Raw genomic sequence first — 19,791 nt, 5'->3', positions numbered from 1 at the left:
ATAGTTTCCTGCACAAACATCTTGGTCAAAACTGGTTTAGACATTTCATACAGCTCACTGCTGAGTTTGAGAATGGGATTGGTCTTGGTAGCCATGTCAAACAAATGTTTTGAGACATGCTGACCGTTCTTATAACCAATGGATTTTGACAGCTACGTTTTGAAAAGTGATGCAAATGTGATATTATCAATACAGTGCAGAAATTTGGAACTGAAATGCATAGAAAATGTGCCTTAGCTCTGGCATTGTTAATCTGAAAGCCAATCCTACTCCACCAAATTCATTCTGATATCATGCAGTAGCCCTTTATACTCATACCCATATACGGGTTGAAAATGGCAGATTTGGGCACTGATAAACGCCTAAATTGGAACGTAGTGGCTATACAGCAACATACTACGTCAGAGATATGTCTCTGCGCTTCACAGCACTGTATGGATTTTGACTGACAGCCATTCTGAAATTGAGCACCTCGCGCGACAAGAAGTTTCCCTGACACCTCCCGCTAATTGGGCAACTTTTGCAAATGAGTGAGGGAAATGCCGTCTCATATTTTGAAAGATGAGACGTTGAGGATTATAATAAATACCAATTTGATGTCATACAAGTAAGCCAATTGTGCACTTCACGATGTGCACTCCATATCATAAAACTCATGTCATATACAGTGTCAATGTTTATGATCACTATGTTTGATGTACAGTTACAAGATGACATGGTGTCAAACCCTGGGTTGTTCTGAACAGAATGAGCCTGTTTGTCTGTTGTAAAGAGAATTCACCGTGGCACACGCACCTGAACGACTCCTTTCTATGCGCACCAAAATGATGATCGGTTTCCCTGAATTGCATTGTGAATGCCTAACACTGTAATATCGTATTATAACTTTGCTAGTCATGTTGGCAATAGATGCCCAAATGATGTCCACCTGACCTAGATTGCAATTTATAAAGGACTGTTGTTAGATTGTCTAAAAAACAACAGTAATTGTCTGATTGCAGGGTTGTGTTCCAAACAAAATAACAACAAGTGTGCTTGCTCCAGTTCGGCAACGGCACAGCTAGGAGAGCTCAAAAAACAACCTTATCGTTGAAGACTCTTCTTTGAGTCATAAAAGTGCATTGAAATTACTTAGGAACTAGGCGAGGCATGTGGTCACTTGGATACACCAGTTAGTCCTCTCACTCAAACCCTTGCAGTTTCTTAGTCTTATGTTGCAACTACCCCATATTTACCAGGAATATTCTTATCATGTAACTGAATGTACCCAGAATATTTTCAGATTTTGCTATCAAGAAATGCAGTGAAATGTACAGTAAATGTAAAATGCACATAAAATGAACATTGTAATGTTTGGATTCAGTCTTGTGTCAGGTGAACTGTTGTGTCATCACCTTTGGTCTGATAATTTCCCCATAATCTGCAAACTATTCCCGTTCAGCGACTCCTGTGGCGGGCCAGGAGCAGTGCACGCTGACACGGTCGCCAGCTGTACGGTGTTTCCTCCGACACATTGGTGCGGCTGGCTTCCGGGTTAAGTGGGCATTGTGTCAAGAAGCAGTACGGCTTGGTTGGGTTGTGTTTCGGAGGACACACGGCTCTCGACCTTCGCCTCTCCCGAGTCCGTACGGGAGTTGCAGTGATGAGACAAGACTGTAACTACCAATTGGTTACCACAAAATTGGGGAGAAAAAGGGGTAAAATAAAATATATATAAATATATATATTGGCAGAATATTGGGAAAATGTAAATCAAGAAATGATTAGCATTTGAGTAATATTTTATACTTTTGAAAAGTTTCTCTTTCAATCAAATGTTAGAGGGAGTCATCTGAGAAAGGAATCTGATCAGAAATGCTGGATCACAAACAGTACCTACCCAAGTACACCTTAAACTAATGTCTTGAGTGTATTGCAGTACTTGAACAGAAATTAACTCGCTTGAAAGACCGTTCGTTGACAGCCTGAGCTTTTCGGATCAGGTGACAAATAATGTGTTGCAAAGAAGAGTGATACACTAACAAACAATTGGAGCACACCTTTTTAATAGGAAGTAGAAACCATTGGCAGATGTTGAATGTCTTAAAACGTGCTTGGTTCATTTCATGGCCGCTAAGCAGAAATAAAGAAAGGCGGTTCTGAGAGGAGGGCAATCCCCAGGCAGTACAGTGACTCACTCACCACACATCCACTGGAATCAAGCTTGCGGTCAGAGATGCAGCGGAAGTTTCGGCTACAACCACCGTTGTCCTTTGAGCAGTCACGCACCGGGCCAAACGAGTCCAGTAAAACCTCCAGACTGTCAAACGATGAGGAGATCATCAGCTCTTCTCTGGCAAAATAAAACACAAACATAAACATTATAATCATCCCCCTCAGCACAGCACTAAATCATTACGTTCCCTAGCAATCAAATGGCTTATTGTCTGTTGATTGAAAATGGGTTCATTGTAGTCCTTTACAGAGATGAGAGAAAAGATCTTGCACTCTTTCAATTTTGCAGAAACTTGTTACATCACCAGATTAAGAGTGTGTGCCTAGCAATGAATGAACAGAGCCTGCAGGATTGTTTCTTTGACCTTGGCTTGCCCTCCGTATCCAAATGCATCTTTCATTTGTTCATTTTATGATGAAATTCGTTCAGTCAGAGGCAGGGCAGCCACAACCTGAGATTCAAAGCAACCCTGCTTTACAAAGGGCCTAAGACATGTTTCATAAAAAGCATGTTATTTACGGTATGTCCTTTATTGCTATAATCTTGCTCCAAGCCATCTGTTTTGTTTCTTATGTGAAATATTTCAGACATGCAAGGTCAAATATTAGAGATCATCACATTGACATATGAATAAAAAAGGTGTTGATGAAGAACAAAGCTTGGACATTCCATTCTTCTTTTCAAGATGCTAAATTACTATGCTACTGACGTGGAATATCTATGATAAACGGAGTACTTTTATAATAACCCTGCCATGAACCTTGCCTAGGGGAAAGAAAGAACGGCCTCTCTTGTTTTGCAAATAGTATTTCTTTGCTCCCTCACCCACTCCCAGAATGCTTGCTCGGAGATTGCCTGAAACAAACATATTTGATATTTCATTAACTTTCAGAGTCACTGATTTTATCAAACTAGCCAATTTTATTTTATAATTGACTGTGGGTATTGTCTTCATACATTTATGGAGAACTAACTCAACAGGTCACAAAGATAATGATGTATTTGAAAGAACTATGGAGGGTTTAATTGTTATATTGAACTTAGGCTACCTTTATGATGCATTCATTATTTTGTATTAAGTACACAAAATAACTGTATGTGATCTCTCCCACAGTTCCACAATTCCCAGTCTGCATGTTTGATTGAATCCAGACTTTACATTTGTGGTATTCAATAGACATCACTGCACATTTTAACTTGAACACTTTCTTCATAGAAAGATGAGACCATTTACCCTAACCTTCAATTATAGATATGATTAACAAGAACATTTAAAGGCCCAGTGCAGTCAAAAATCTAATTTTCCTTTGTTTTTTATCATATCGTACAACAGCTGATGAAACTTAAAGTGTCAAAGTATGAAAACATTTGATCAGTGTTATTTCCTGACAGTTACAATCTACACACGATCTTCTAATCAGCAGGTTTGCATGGTTGGGAGTTTCAGCTTTCCATGGTGACATCAACATTCAGTAAATTGGTTAATAGACCACTAACAAAGAGACATCCAAACTGCTCTGCTAATAACAGATTGTTTTCAGTTTCCCCCTCCCCACTCAGACCACTAACAGACAGTCCTAACAAAATTATTGCTTGAAAAATATTTTTGTGTTAAAAGTGATTTTTGACCATTTGAATGGAAATCAGTAAGCTACTTAACTGTTACCCAGAAAGTATTTGATATTGATATAAACAAGGTTGCATTGGGCCTTTAAGCAACAGGAAAGTCATATCTGCTAATAATTCAAAAAAATGCACAATGAAGAGGCATTCATTCAGGCCATTAGCCGTTGAAAAATACAGGCTGCCTAATTGCTTCTCTTTACCCTGTAATTTGCCTTCCATTATACTTTATGAGTGAGTCACAGTTTAAATGGAATGACACACTGTATGTTGTGAGGATTTTGATTCCAAGTCTGCAGATCACTTTACATATTCATGAATAGCTAGCTCTACATGGTTTAACTTTTATTTTGATGCGCTGACCAACTGTTAAGTGTCTTCACTGACATTTTCTACATCTCCCTGTCTGAGTCTGTATTACCAACATGTTTCAAGCAGACCACAATAGTCCCTGTGCCCAAGAACACTAAGGTAACCTGCCTAAATGACTACCGACCCATAGCACTCACGTCTGTAGCCATGAAATGCTTTAAAAGGCTGGTAATGGCTCACATCAACAACATTATCCCAGAAACCCTAGACCCACTCCAATTTGTATACTGCACCAACAGATCCACAGATTATGCCATCTCTATTGCACTCCACACTGCCCTTTCACACCTGGACAAAAGGAACACATATGTGAGAATATTATTCATTGACTATAGCTCAGTGTTCAACACCATAGTGCCCTCAAAGCTCATCACTAAGCTAAGGACCCTGGGACTAAACACCTCCCTCTCAAACTGGATCCTGGACTTTCTGACAGACCGCCCCAGGTGGTAAGGGTAGGTAACAACACATCCGCCACGCTGATCCTCAACACGGGGGCCCCTCAGGGGTGTGTGCTCAGTCCCCTCATGTACTCCCTGTTCACTCATGACTGCACGGCCAGGCATGACTCCAACACCATCATTAAGTTTGCTGATGACACAACAGTGAGACAGCCTATAGGGAACCGTGTGGTGCAAGGACAACAATCTCTACCTCAACGTGATCAAGACAAAGGTGATGATTGTGGACTACAGAAAAAGGAGGACCAAGCACGCCCCCATTCTCATCGACGGGTCTGTAGTGGAGCAGATTGAGAGCTTCAAGTTCCTTGGCGTCCACATCACCAACAAACTAACATGGTCCAAGCACACCAAGACAAAATATTTGGCATGGGTCCTCAGATCCCCAAAAGGTTCCACAGCTGCACCATCGAGAGCATCCTGACGGGTTACATCACTGCCTGGTATGGCAACTGCTCGGCCTCCGACCACAAGGCACTACACAGGGTTCCTCTGAGCTTCCTGCCATTCAGGACCTCGATACAAGGCGGTGTCAGAGGAAGGCCCTAAAAATTGTCAACGACTCCAGTCACCTTAGTCATAGACTGTTCTCTCTGCTACTGCACGGCAAGCGGTACCGGAGCACCAAGTCTAGGTCCAAGAGGCTTCTAAACAGCTTCTACCCCCAAGCCATAAGACTCCTGAACAGCTAATCAATTGGCTACCCAGACTATTTGCATTGAACCCCCCCCCCCCCCCTTCTACGCTGCTGCTACTCTCTGTTGTTATCTATGCATAGTCACTTTAATAACTCTACCTACATGTACATATTACCTCAATTACCTCGACACTGGTGCCCCCGCACATTGACTCTGTACCGGTACCCCCTGTATATAGCCCCGCTATTGTTGTTTACTGCTGCTCTTTAATTATTTGTTATTCTTATCTCTTACTTTTTGGGGGATATTTTCTTAAAACTGCATTGTTGATTAAGTGCTTGTAGGAAAGCATTTCACTGTAAGGTCTACCTACAGCTGTTGTATTTTACGCATGTGACGAATACAATTTGATTTGATTTGAGTCAATGCTGAGACAAAGGTCTCTTTTCCAGATGAGCCCTGTTTAGCACAACAATCAGTGGCGACCCGTCATTCAGGGCCCTGTCATTGAGCCCCACCTGTTAAGCAAAAAAAATTGAATAACAATTGGCCTGGTTTCTTTTGCCATTCATTTGCGTCACATATCAGTTTGCAAACAATAATAATACAAATATAATAAAGTCACATAGAAAAATTGTCTCTTTCTTGAGTAAGGCAGCTCCAAAATGCAGGTGTTTCAGCCTAGCTGTGGTGGAAAGGCAGACAGTGAATATACAGAGCGTAGGCATTGGTAATCTTCTCTAGTTGCACCGTGATTGGCTCTCAGTGTTCTGTCACTCATGAGGACACTACGTCGCCGCAGAATCTACAGGGAGAGCTAGGCAGTTCAAGCCCCCTTGGGTGCTGCCATAGATTTACATAAAAAGGACCCATCCAAGAAGGCTCAAGGTCATTGGCAACAGATAAAATGATTTCAAATCAGGTTATATCTACCATAGCTTTGATTGGACTGATCATGTCAACATCATACTTTCACAATCTTAGCTAGCAAGCTAGCTAGCTAGTCAAGCAGTCATCATCATGAATCACGTCGACAATCTACTGAAATCCTTGTCCTGTGAAGAGAAATTATAGATAAAACGTATGGGTGCTCCTTGGCCATTGGACGTAAACATTACACAACAAGTCGTAAAATCACAAATTCAACAATGAGTGGTTTGGAAGGAATCAGTGGCTAACTGCAAGCGTCGCAAAGCAATCACTATTTTGCTTCCCCTGCCTGCTATTCGGTGGAGAGGGTGTGTGGTCCAGGTCTGGGTTTAAATATTTAAAACATCTGTCTGAAAGGGTCTCTTGTACAAGCATAAAATGATAAACATTCACATGCAACACCATGGGCCAGAAAAGGTAGAATTGGCCATGCTGTCAATCCAGTATGACTTCTGCTGCATTCAAAACAACTGGAAACTCGGATTTGGAAAATCTCAGACTTCAGTGCTTTCAAGACAACTGGAAACTGAAGAAAACGAGCTTCGACAGGGAAAATACGTTTTGAACGGTCATCCAACTCGGAATTACAAGTCGGGAACTCGGGTCTCTTTCTAGAGCTCCGACTGAAGTTCACTGACGTCAGGAATTGACCTTGTTTTTTTCTTCGAGATCCCAGTTGTCTTGAAAGCATCATAAGTCCAGAGAATGCCAGACTTTGATGACAAAGGTTGCCCACAAGAAGGACCGAATTTGGAACATTGTGGCGGGGACTTGCTTCCATTCAGCTACAAGAGCATTACTGAGGTCAGCCACTGATGTTGGGCGATTAGACCTGGCTCGCAGCATGCATTCCTATTCATCCCAAAGGTGTTCGATGGGGGCATTGTCATTCTGAAATGGGAAAGGGCCTTCCCCAAACTGATGCCACAAACTTGGAAGCACAGAACGTCATTGCATGCTGTAGCGTTAACATTTACATTTACATTTAAGTCATTTAGCAGACGCTCTTATCCAGAGCGACTTACAAATTGGTGCATTCACCTTATGACATCCAGTGGAACAGCCACTTTACAATAGTGCATCTAAATCTTTTAAGGGGGGGGGGGGGGGGGGGGGTCAGAAGGATTGCTTTATCCTATCCTAGGTATTCCTTAAAGAGGTGGGGTTTCAGGTGTCTCCGGAAGGTGGTGATTGACTCCGCTGTCCTGGCGTCGTGAGGGAGTTTGTTCCACCATTGGGGTGCCAGAGCAGCGAACAGTTTTGACTGGGCTGAGCGGGAACTGTACTTCCTCAGTGGTAGGGAGGCGTGCAGGCCAGAGGTGGATGAATGCAGTGCCCTTGTTTGGGTGTAGGGCCTGATCAGAGCCTGAAGGTACTGAGGTGCCGTTCCCCTCACAGCTCCGTAGGCAAGCACCATGGTCTTGTAGCGGATGCGAGCTTCAACTGGAAGCCAGTGGAGAGAGCGGAGGAGCGGGGTGACGTGAGAGAACTTGGGAAGGTTGAACACCAGACGGGCTGCGGCGTTCTGGATGAGTTGTAGGGGTTTAATGGCACAGGCAGGGAGCCCAGCCAACAGCGAGTTGCAGTAATCCAGACGGGAGATGACAAGTGCCTGGATTAGGACCTGCGCCGCTTCCTGTGTGAGGCAGGGTCGTACTCTGCGGATGTTGTAGAGCATGAACCTACAGGAACGGGCCACCGCCTTGATGTTAGTTGAGAACGACAGGGTGTTGTCCAGGATCACGCCAAGGTTCTTAGCGCTCTGGGAGGAGGACACAATGGAGTTGTCAACCGTGATGGCGAGATCATGGAACGGGCAGTCCTTCCCCGGGAGGAAGAGCAGCTCCGTCTTGCCGAGGTTCAGCTTGAGGTGGTGATCCGTCATCCACACTGATATGTCTGCCAGACATGCAGAGATGCGATTCGCCACCTGGTCATCAGAAGGGGGAAAGGAGAAGATTAATTGTGTGTCGTCTGCATAGCAATGATAGGAGAGACCATGTGAGGTTATGACAGAGCCAAGTGACTTGGTGTATAGCGAGAATAGGAGAGGGCCTAGAACAGAGCCCTGGGGGACACCAGTGGTGAGAGCACGTGGTGAGGAGACAGATTCTCGCCACGCCACCTGGTAGGAGCGACCTGTCAGGTAGGACGCAATCCAAGCGTGGGCCGCGCCGGAGATGCCCAACTCGGAGAGGGTGGAGAGGAGGATCTGATGGTTCACAGTATCGAAGGCAGCCGATAGGTCTAGAAGGATGAGAGCAGAGGAGAGAGAGTTAGCTTTAGCAGTGCGGAGCGCCTCCGTGATACAGAGAAGAGCAGTCTCAGTTGAATGACTAGTCTTGAAACCTGACTGATTTGGATCAAGAAGGTCATTTTGAGAGAGATAGCAGGAGAGCTGGCCAAGGACGGCACGTTCAAGAGTTTTGGAGAGAAAAGAAAGAAGGGATACTGGTCTGTAGTTGTTGACATCGGAGGGATCGAGTGTAGGTTTTTTCAGAAGGGGTGCAACTCTCGCTCTCTTGAAGACGGAAGGGACGTAGCCAGCGGTCAAGGATGAGTTGATGAGCGAGGTGAGGTAAGGGAGAAGGTCTCCGGAGATGGTCTGGAGAAGAGAGGAGGGGATAGGGTCAAGCGGGCAGGTTGTTGGGCGGCCGGCCGTCACAAGACGCGAGATTTCATCTGGAGAGAGAGGGGAGAAAGAGGTCAGAGCACAGGGTAGGGCAGTGTGAGCAGAACCAGCGGTGTCGTTTGACTTAGCAAACGAGGATCGGATGTCGTCGACCTTCTTTTCAAAATGGTTGACGAAGTCATCTGCAGAGAGGGAGGAGGGGGGGGAGGGGGAGGAGGATTCAGGAGGGAGGAGAAGGTGGCAAAGAGCTTCCTAGGGTTAGAGGCAGATGCTTGGAATTTGGAGTGGTAGAAAGTGGCTTTAGCAGCAGAGACAGAAGAGGAAAATGTAGAGAGGAGGGAGTGAAAGGATGCCAGGTCCGCAGGGAGGCGAGTTTTCCTCCATTTCCGCTCGGCTGCCCGGAGCCCTGTTCTGTGAGCTCGCAATGAGTCGTCGAGCCACGGAGCGGGAGGGGAGGACCGAGCCGGCCTGGAGGATAGGGGACATAGAGAGTCAAAGGATGCAGAAAGGGAGGAGAGGAGGGTTGAGGAGGCAGAATCAGGAGATAGGTTGGAGAAGGTTTGAGCAGAGGGAAGAGATGATAGGATGGAAGAGGAGAGAGTAGCGGGGGAGAGAGAGCGAAGGTTGGGACGGCGCGATACCATCCGAGTAGGGGCAGTGTGGGAAGTGTTGGATGAGAGCGAGAGGGAAAAGGATACAAGGTAGTGGTCGGAGACTTGGAGGGGAGTTGCAATGAGGTTAGTGGAAGAACAGCATCTAGTAAAGATGAGGTCAAGCGTATTGCCTGCCTTGTGAGTAGGGGGGGAAGGTGAGAGGGTGAGGTCAAAAGAGGAGAGGAGTGGAAAGAAGGAGGCAGAGAGGAATGAGTCAAAGGTAGACGTGGGGAGGTTAAAGTCACCCAGAACTGTGAGAGGTGAGCCGTCCTCAGGAAAGGAGCTTATCAAGGCATCAAGCTCATTGATGAACTCTCCGAGGGAACCTGGAGGGCGATAAATGATAAGGATGTTAAGCTTGAAAGGGCTGGTAACTGTGACAGCATGGAATTCAAAGGAGGCGATAGACAGATGGGTAAGGGGAGAAAGAGAGAATGACCACTTGGGAGAGATGAGGATCCCGGTGCCACCACCCCGCTGACCAGAAGCTCTCGGGGTGTGCGAGAACACGTGGGCAGACGAAGAGAGAGCAGTAGGAGTAGCAGTGTTATCTGTGGTGATCCATGTTTCCGTCAGTGCCAAGAAGTCGAGGGACTGGAGGGAAGCATAGGCTGAGATGAACTCTGCCTTGTTGGCCGCAGATCGGCAGTTCCAGAGGCTACCGGAGACCTGGAACTCCACGTGGGTCGTGCGGGCTGGGACCACCAGGTTAGGGTGGCCGCGGCCACGCGGTGTGAAGCGTTTGTATGGTCTGTGCAGAGAGGAGAGAACAGGGATAGACAGACACATAGTTGACAGGCTACAGAAGAGGCTACGCTAATGCAAAGGAGATTGGAATGACAAGTGGACTACACGTCTCGAATGTTCAGAAAGTTAAGCTTACGTTGCAAAAATCTTATTGACTAAAATGATTAAAATGATACAGTACTGCTGGAGTAGGCTGGCTAGCAGTGGCTGCGTTGTTGACTTTGTTTGAAGGTGTAGCTGGCTAGGTAACCTCGATAGCTGGCTAGGTAACCTCGGTAACTGGCCAGATAATTAGTCTAACTACACAATTGTCCTAGATACAAGGACAGCAAAGACAACTATGTAGCTAGCTAACACTAGCCAGCTAACACTACACTAATCAAATCGTTCCGTTGTAATGTAATAGTTTCTACAGTGCTGCTATTCGGTAGAAGTTGGCTAGCTAGCAGTGTTAGCAGTGTTAGCAGTGTTGACTAGCAGTATTGACTAGGTAGGGGAACGGCAGCGCGGCGGACGAAAATAGCTGGCTAGCTAACCGAAAATTACTCTAGACTCCACAGTTGTCTTAGATACAAGGACAGCAAGGACAGCAAAGACAACTGTGTAGCTAGCTAACACTACACTAATCAAGTCGTTCCGTTGTTCTGTTGAATGTAATAGATTCTACAGTGCTGCTATTCGGTGGCTAGCTGGCTAGCTAGCAGTGTTGATTACGTTACGTTACGTTAAAAGGACGAAAATAGCTGGCTAGCTAACCTAGAAAATCGCTCTAAACTACACAATTATCTTTGATACAAAGACGGCTATGTAGCTAGCTAAGATCAAACAAATCAAACCGTTGTACTGTAATGAAATGAAGTGAAATGTGATACTACCTGTGGAGCGAAGCGGAATGCGACCGGGTTGTTGAATGCGGAAGTACAGAGAAGATTTTCCTTCACTGGAGCTAAGGGGCCTAGCCCGAACCATGAAAAACACCCCCACATCATTATTCCTCCTCCACCAAACTTTACAGTTGGCACTATGCATTCGGGCAGGTAATGTTCTCCTGGCATCTGCTGAACAGATTCATCTGTCGGATTGCCAGATGGTGAAACGTGATTTATCACTCCAAAGAACGATTTTCCATTCCTCCAGATTCCAAGGGTGGCAAGCTTTACACCACTCCAGCCGATGCTTGGCATTGCGCATGGTGATCTTAAGCTTGTGTGTAGCTGCTCGGCCATGGAAACCGATTTTATGAAGCTCACGACGAAGAAGTCTTTAGCAACCGATGACAGGCGATATGTACGCGCTATGCACTTCAGCACTCGGCAGCCCCGCTCTGTGAGCTTGTGTGGCCTACCACTTTGCGGCTGAGCCGTTGTTGCTCCTAGATGCTCCCACATCACAATAACAGCACTTACAGTTGACCGGGGCAGCTCTAGCAGGGCAGAAATTTGATGAACTGACTTGTTGGAAAGGTGGCATCCTACCACTGTGCCACGTTGAAAGTCACTGAGCTCTTCAGTAAGGCCATTCTACTGCCAATGTTGGTCTATCCACATACTTTTGTATATATAGTGTATGTCCTGTATGCTACTGCATAAATTATGTAATATGCCAGGGTGATATGTATACTGTAGCTAAGAAAGTAATACTAAGAGTATGTTGTGTAGTAAGCTGTTAATAGCCCATGTGTCTCAACCTTAGAATGTGGTTCCTCTCCCCCTCAGAACATAGCGTACTGTTCTGACTTGGTGGTGCACACATAGTCTACAGTCTGTTTTAGAGAAATGTCATTATCAAACATTGTCTGCTTTTATGCCCCCGTTATTTATCCTAGGGTTCTGACTTGGTGTACAGGAAGAATATTGTAAGAACGGCACACTACGTAAGTCTTATGTCACGCCCTGACCTTAGAGATCCTTTTAATTCTCTATTTAGTTAGGTGAGAGTGTGACTAGGGTGGGCAATCTATGTTTTCTATTTCTTTGTTGGCCTGGTATGGTTCCCAATCAGAGGCAGCTGTCTGTCGTTGTCTCTGATTGGGGATCATATTTAGGCAGCCTTTTCCCACCTGTTGTTTGTGGGATCTTGTTTTTGTATAGTTGCCTTGAGCACTGCAATACTGCATGTTTGTTAAATTCTTTGTTGTAAGTTTCACTATTAAATATAATGTGGAACTCTACGCACGCTGCGCCTTGGTCCACTCATTTCAACAAGCGTGACATCTTAGCTCACTCATTAATGTCTTTATTGAATTTACGGCTAGCCTCTTATCCACTAATTGTTCCCTTATGCCATAGTTTGTACATCTCAATTGTTATATTGCTTATATAGGTCTATCTCATTAGTATCTTATTCATAATTTTAGAGAATGTTGTAATGATGCATTTCATTGTTTTGTTTACTTACTTGTATTAGCTCATGTGCTTTTCTTCATGAGGAGGGGATACTATATAATGTTGTTGGGTCCATAACCATGTTTGCCAGTGAAAGTCTCTTCCCATTCAAATATTTTTTTGCTACATAAAGTTCAGTAATAGACCCATGTAATTCTAGTTGATATTGCAAGGGTTGTTTTGTCTGCGAAATGCGTTGTCTGTGCATTGGAATTTTGTCTATAAAAGTGGATGCTAGTGATTAAATTTTCCATCCTTTTTAGACCACATAGGCCTAAAATACTTCAATTGGTAGGCTAACTGCGTCTCTCTCTCTCTCTGTGGTAACTTAAAGAAGATTAACATTAAGGCCTCGACATCTTGCTGAATTTAGCTGAACTAACATCTATCTGAATTTCTGTCTGTCCAATTTCAAAGCTGAACGAATAGGCCTACCTCGTCGCAGATCGTTTGCTTGCACTTGCTTATACAGTACTTAGAGATAAGTGTTAATGATATAAGAACAAACATTATGAATTTACTTTTTGCGCATGGTTAGAAATGTAAAATTCATGACGGCATTCGTTATTATTGAAGGAAAATTCTTATCGACTTACACAAATCCACAAGGAGTCAGTAGAAACCATATTTGTTTAAGCAAGTCAGCCCTACCAGATATTATTTTTTAAAAAGGCAGTAAATGAGGCTGAATGAACTCTTTCGCTGCCAGACAAGGCCCCGCTGATAGCCAGGTGTAGCGGTGGTAAGGATTCACTCCATGGTACTGAAAGGAAAGCTCCGCAGTCAGGACAGCTTTATGTAGGTCCTAACAGTTTGTGGGCACCGTTGGTCACCATTTTAGTGCAATCAATGTATTGTTTAGTGTTTTGTTGTGTAGCGACTTTGCTGGCATGCATCTAAAAAAAATTGGTTGAGTTTGCCCTACCATGATTTACATGCTAAAATTGCTACAGATAACAATACACATCAAAATACAATATACACGTTAAACTACACAACGTGCCACAGAATGCTGCAGCAGCCCGCAAGGTGTGCCACAGAATGACGAAACTTTTAAAGGAGGAACCACTGTACACATTAAAATACATGAAAAGTAAAATACAATCATAAAAAATATACATGTTGTTCAGTAAAACGAACAAAACTTAACCTCTTATTTCTGTTGCCAAATAGCATGTATTACCAAACCGGGGAACGCGTACCGCAATGCCATCGGGGGTACGCCCCCCAAAAATGTGATTCACATTTTTTTTATCGTTTTTTCTTCACATTTTCAAACAGTACATTTATATTTTCCAACGGGGCTATACATAAATTTTCTCGCCTGAGTAGCCTCGTTTCACCGCCCATTTCTTTTTTAACCCTATAGTGTTCAGCAAAATAACAACACAATGTCAAATACAGGTAGCCTGTTCAGATAATTAACATTCAGAACAGGCAAACCTCATACTATTGTGGAGGACTTCATTCTTCATGCTGCTGTGGATATGGCTGGGACAATGCTGGGGGAAAAGGCCAAAAAAACTATACAGACAATGCCTTCATCAAACAACACTGTTTCACGATGCATCAGTGACATGGCAGGAGATGTTTTGAAACAATCACTGCTTCGCATACAAGGCAGTGATTTATATGCGTTACAGCTGGATGAGTCAACAGACGTGGCGGGCCTGGCACAGCTCCTGGTATATGTCCATTATGTTTATGGGGGGTCAATTAAGTAAGAAATCCTCTTCTGGAAACCAGGACAATATGAGAAAATATTTGTAAAGTACTGGACAGCTTTGTGACATCAAATGGACTTTGGTGGTCAAGATGTGTTGGTATCTGTACTGATGGCGCAAAAGCCATGACAGGGAGACATACTGGAGTGGTAATGCAAATGCAAGCAGTTGCTCCCGACGTCATTTGGGTACACTGCAGCATCCACCAAGGGGCTCCTACTGCCAAGGGAATGCCTGACAGCTTGAAAGACGTTTTGGACACTACAGTGAAAATGGTTATCTTTGTTAAAGCAAGGCCCCTGAACTCTTGTGTATTTTCTGCATTATTCAATGATATGGGCAGCAACCATGTAACACTTACAACATACATAAGTTATTGTTATCAAGGGGCAAAGTATTGACACATTTTTTTTAATTGAGAGAAGAGCTTACTAACCATAATTTTCACTTGTCTTACCGCTTGCATGATGACGAGTTTCTCACACGACTGGCCTATCTGGGTGATGTTTTTTCTCGCCTGAATGATCGTAATCTAGGATTACAGGGACTCTCCACAACTATATTCAATGTGTAGGACAAAATTGAGGCTATGATTAAGAAGTTGGAGCTCTTTTATGTCTGCATTAACAAGGTCTTTCCATCATTGTATGATTTTTTGTTTGCAAATTAACTCAAGCTTACGGATAATGTCAAATGTGATATAGCGAAGCCCCTGAGTGAGCTGGGTGCGCAATTACGCAGGTACTTTCCCGAAACGAACGACACAAACAACTGGATTCGTTATGCCTTTCATGGCTTGCCTCCAGTCCACTTACCGATATCTGAACAAGAGAGCCTCATCGAAATTGCAACAAGCGGTTCTGTGAAAATTTAATTTAACCAGATTCCACTGCCAGATTTCTGGATAGGGCTGAGCTGAGAGTTTCTTGCCTTGGCAAATCATGCTGTTAAGACACGGATGCCCTTTGCAACCACGTACCTATGTGAGAGTAGATTCTCGGCCCTCGCTAGCATGAAAACGAAATACAGGCACAGACTATGTGTGGGAAATGATTTAAGACTGAGACTCTCTCCAATACAGCCCAACATTGCAGAGCTATGTGCATCCTTTCAAGTACACCCTTCTCATTAACCTGTGGTGAGTTATTCACAATTTTTATGAACAAATAAGGTTTTATATGTAAGATGGCTAAATAAAGAGCAAAATTATTGATTATTATTATATTATTATTTGTGCCCTGGTCCTATAAGAGCTCTTTGTCACTTCCCACGAGCCGGGTTGTGACAAAAACTCACACTAATTCTTATGTTTAATAAATGTATCGTATAGTGTGTGTGTGGCAGTCTTACAATGATGGCAAAAAACAACATTTGAGAGTGCGCTGACCTTGGTGCTAGAGGGGGTACGCAGCTGGAGGTTGAATGTTTGAAGGGGTACAGGACTATAAAAAGTTTGGGAACCACTGCTATATAGGATAGCAAGATAACAAGGAGTAGAAGTGAGTAACTAAATCAAACTATCTAAATGGTTAATTAAATGAGGGGAGAAAGTCCAACGCTGACCCTTTGAAACACAACATTAATGAAAAACTGTGTTTAAGAAAAGTAAAGATACAAGCTCTTTAAAATGAAAGATCTTGCTACATCTCTTTTTTATGAAGTCAAGGAAATAAGGCACAGACACTTTTAGATCTTGGCCTTGTTTCCCAGTGCCTCCGTAGTGTTAAGATCATCATTAGAACCATCTAAAATGTATCTTTAGTAGCTGAGGTGTTTCCCAGAGCCTTTGTTAGTAAAGTGGCTCTTAAAAACCTTTGCACATCTATGAGTGATCCCGACCACCCATAGAGCAGCCAAAGTGCATCATTAAGCTTATTTTTTACCTCACAATATATCTTTCTAAAACAATTTATAAGTGTTTTGTGTGAATGATTATACAATAATATCTGTTTCATTTGGGTAATGTGACATTTAAAATATCAATTTGTAAAATGTCACTTTTTTCACATTTTGTTACGTTACAGTCTTATTCTAAAATGGATTAAATAAATGTTTTTCCTCATCGTATCTACACACAATACCCCATAATGACAAAGCGAAAACAGGTTTTTAGAAATGTTTGCAAATTTATAAATAAATAAAGAACAAAAATACCGTATTTACATAAGTATTCAGGCCCTTTGCTATGAGACTCGAAATTGAGCTCAGGTGCATCCTGTTTCCATGAATCATCTATGAGATGTTTCTACAACTTTATTGTAGAATCCACCTGTGGTAAATTCAATTGAATGGACATGATTTGGAAAGGCACACACCTGTCTATATAAGGTCCCACAGTTGACAGTGCATGTCAGAGCAAAAACCAAGCCAAGAGTTCAAAGGAATTGTCCGTTGAGGCCTTGGTCAGGGAGGTGACCAAGAATCCGATGGTCACTCTGACAGAGCTCCAGAGTTCCTCTGTGGAGATGGGAGAACCTTCCAGAAGGACAATCGTCTCTGCAGCACTCCACCAATCAGGCCTTTATGGTAGAGTAGCCAGACAAAAGCCACTCCTCAGTAAAATGCACATGACAGCCCGCTTGGGGGTTTGCCAAAAGGCACCTAAAGGACTCTCAGACCATGAGAAACAAGATTCTCTGGTCTGATGAAACCAACATTGAACTCTTTGGCCTGAATGCCAAGCGTCACGTCTAGACGAAACCAGGCACCGCTCATCACCTGGCCAATACCATCCCTACGATGAAGCATGGTGATGGCAGCATCATGAAGTGGGGATGTTTTTCAGAGGCAGGGACTGGGACACTAGTCAGGACAGAGGGAAAGATGAATGAAGCAAAGTACAGAGAGATCCTTGATGAAAACCTGTTCCAGAGCACTCAGGACCTCAGACGAAGGTTCACCTTTCAACAGGACAACGACCCTAAGCACACAGCCAAGACATCGCAGGAGTGGCTTCGGGATAAGTCTCTGAATGTCTTTGAGTGGCCCAGCTAGAGCCCGGACTTGAACCTGATCAAACATCTCTGGAGAGAGTTGAAAATACCTGTGCAGTGATGCTCCCCATCCAACCTGACACCAAATACAGGTGTGCCAAGCTTGTTGCGTCCTACCATAGGAAAACTCAAGGCTGTAATCGCTGCCAACGGTGCTTCAACAAAGTACTTAGTAAAGTGTCTGAATACTTATGTAATTGTGATATTTCAGTTTTTTTATATACATTGGCAAAAATGATGAGGTATTATGTAGATTGATGAGGAAAAAAAACATTTAATACATTTTATAATAAGGCTATTACTGTACGTAACAAAATATGGAAAAAGTGAAGGGGCACTGTTAATGTCTTAATGTGCATATTCGCATCAACCTGAGGCCGTTGCCGAATCTCACAATAATGGGGCTATCTTTCAAAATGCAGGCTCCCACAAGAGGAGATACACAGATTGCTCGACCTTGTGTCTCCCTCAATCAGCCGATCAACCCGCTGCAACTTTTCACTGAGTGCTGAGGTGCAGCTTCTAACAGCCTGTGGGGAGTTTCCTCCAGGTCCTTGGGGATTACCACTGCCTCCGAAAATGATTTTTTAAATTAAAAACCAAAATGTGTGCAGGTGAGGGCTTGTTGCTGTATGTATTTGTAGGATAAAAGAAAATGATCTGAGACAGGCCATGCCAGTGTGAGGTCTCCTAGACAGAGAGATCCTGTACATTCTTTGTAATAAATCCAAAATGTATAGCATTTTTCCATATTGAACTATTGATTTAGCTTAATATTGTTGGAATAGTTTGAATGCAGCACAGTTTCAAGACTGAAGTTGGATGTTGCTTTTTGGCTAGCTAGCTAGCTAATATTAGCTGGCAAGCATGCAATGTTTTGAGTTGATTATGCCTATTGTCCGGAGGTTGAGGATGGAGAGAAGCACGTGTAGAGAGATGAAAGTTGACCAAGTTATAAGGATACTCCTGAACTACTATTGAAGTGTGGTGTGCTTTCTGGCACCTTGTGACTGCCGTAGTATCACCCAAGTGGGTGCTGCATATTGGTAGTAGTGAATAGTAGCTAGCTACTAGTCCAGTGGCTAGTACGGAACTCCAACTTCATTTGACTAAGTCCTACTACGAAGCCACAGACAGCGTGGATGGCGAGACACCGTGTTGACAATGTGCTGCCTGTCTGCTCCCGGCTCTCCCCTTTGACCTCCTCCTCCCTCCGCTGACCTCAATCAAGCCATGAACTTTCTCAACCTTTAGTCTCTTGACCGTCAATCTACTCATTTGGATTAATTATGTTGCTGTTTTAAATTGCTTGTTTTTTTGTTGTTGCTTTACAGCGCTTTGAGATTTCTTTATGTAATGAATAGCTCTAGAAAAGTTGAATAAATTATTATTATTATATTGTGGTGCAGTGTGCTAAAGCACTGTGGAGGAATGACAAACAGGGTTCAAATCTTCAAATCAATGATCATTACATGACAAAAATGGTTAGTTTGTGGATTATTGCAATTTGTTTTCACTAAAAAATAGTTTGCGAATTGTATAGGCCTAGCCTACGTTTCAAATTAAATGTGGGTTATTAGTCATCTTTGCTTATGACAACTGGCATTGATTTCAGCACCAGGAAACTGGACAACTCCCCCAACGGGATCATGTTAAAAACCGAACACACCCTCAACAACGCTTTTAGCTGTTGCTCTTATAGGTTCACTCTACGTGCTCGTTTGGGAAGCACGTAAAAATTTGGCACGTAAATAACAATTAATCTGGTACGATCATCGTAATGCTTAAGTTCCATCGCGTCTGGGAAACAAGGCCCAGAGGCTTTTCTTCTTTGTGTTCCTGCCAGTGAGCAAGACGTGGTGACAAATGATTATCAAACAAGGCCTCAGAGGGATCACACAGCTCCAAAGCTGAGTAAATCAGAAGCATCTAGAGGTGGTAGGTAGCTGCGGTGTGTGCTACCGCCCTGGGGGCACCCAACTCGAGCATTCATCACATCATCAATCACAAGACATGGAGTTATTTACTCAGTTTTCAAAAAAAGATGCCAAATGATAAATATAATAGAAAAATACAGGAAACAAGTAGGGTATAAAGTGATATAATATGGGAGAATAGTACACATAATTCCAGTAAAAAGGTAGATGTACACACAGAAGGTGCACTAGGAGAAAGAGGACTGTGGTAGTCTACTGCAATACTTAATGGATACACAGTATCACAATTATATTCATTGTTTGTTTGACATGAGCAGTAATGTGTTTTTGTTGTATCCAGTCACTTATATTTGGCCTGTTGCACAAATGTGGAGCTGCTATAGGCTACATCATTAACTATTCTGATCTCAGCTGGGAAAAAAGAGACTCCTAACTATTTCAGTGCTTCACAGAGAATAATTCAAATGTCTAAAGATTAATCA

At 43.4% G+C, this 19,791-nt stretch overlaps 1 protein-coding gene across 1 annotated transcript in view; it reads right to left on the bottom strand.

Moving 5' to 3' along the window:
• LOC120056310 (astrotactin-1-like) overlaps window positions 1-19,791 on the bottom strand; it is a 247,741-nt gene that overhangs the window by 122,120 nt on the left and 105,830 nt on the right. The window contains exon 11 of the mRNA XM_039004549.1: window positions 2,182-2,332. Within this exon, the coding sequence (XP_038860477.1) occupies window positions 2,182-2,332 (151 nt within the window). The remainder of the gene's footprint in view (window positions 1-2,181; window positions 2,333-19,791) is intronic.

The sequence above is a fragment of the Salvelinus namaycush genome, chromosome 11, assembly GCF_016432855.1.
Source record: "Salvelinus namaycush isolate Seneca chromosome 11, SaNama_1.0, whole genome shotgun sequence".
NCBI lineage: Eukaryota > Metazoa > Chordata > Actinopteri > Salmoniformes > Salmonidae > Salvelinus > Salvelinus namaycush.
This window is presented reverse-complemented; position numbering and strand designations above follow the sequence as displayed.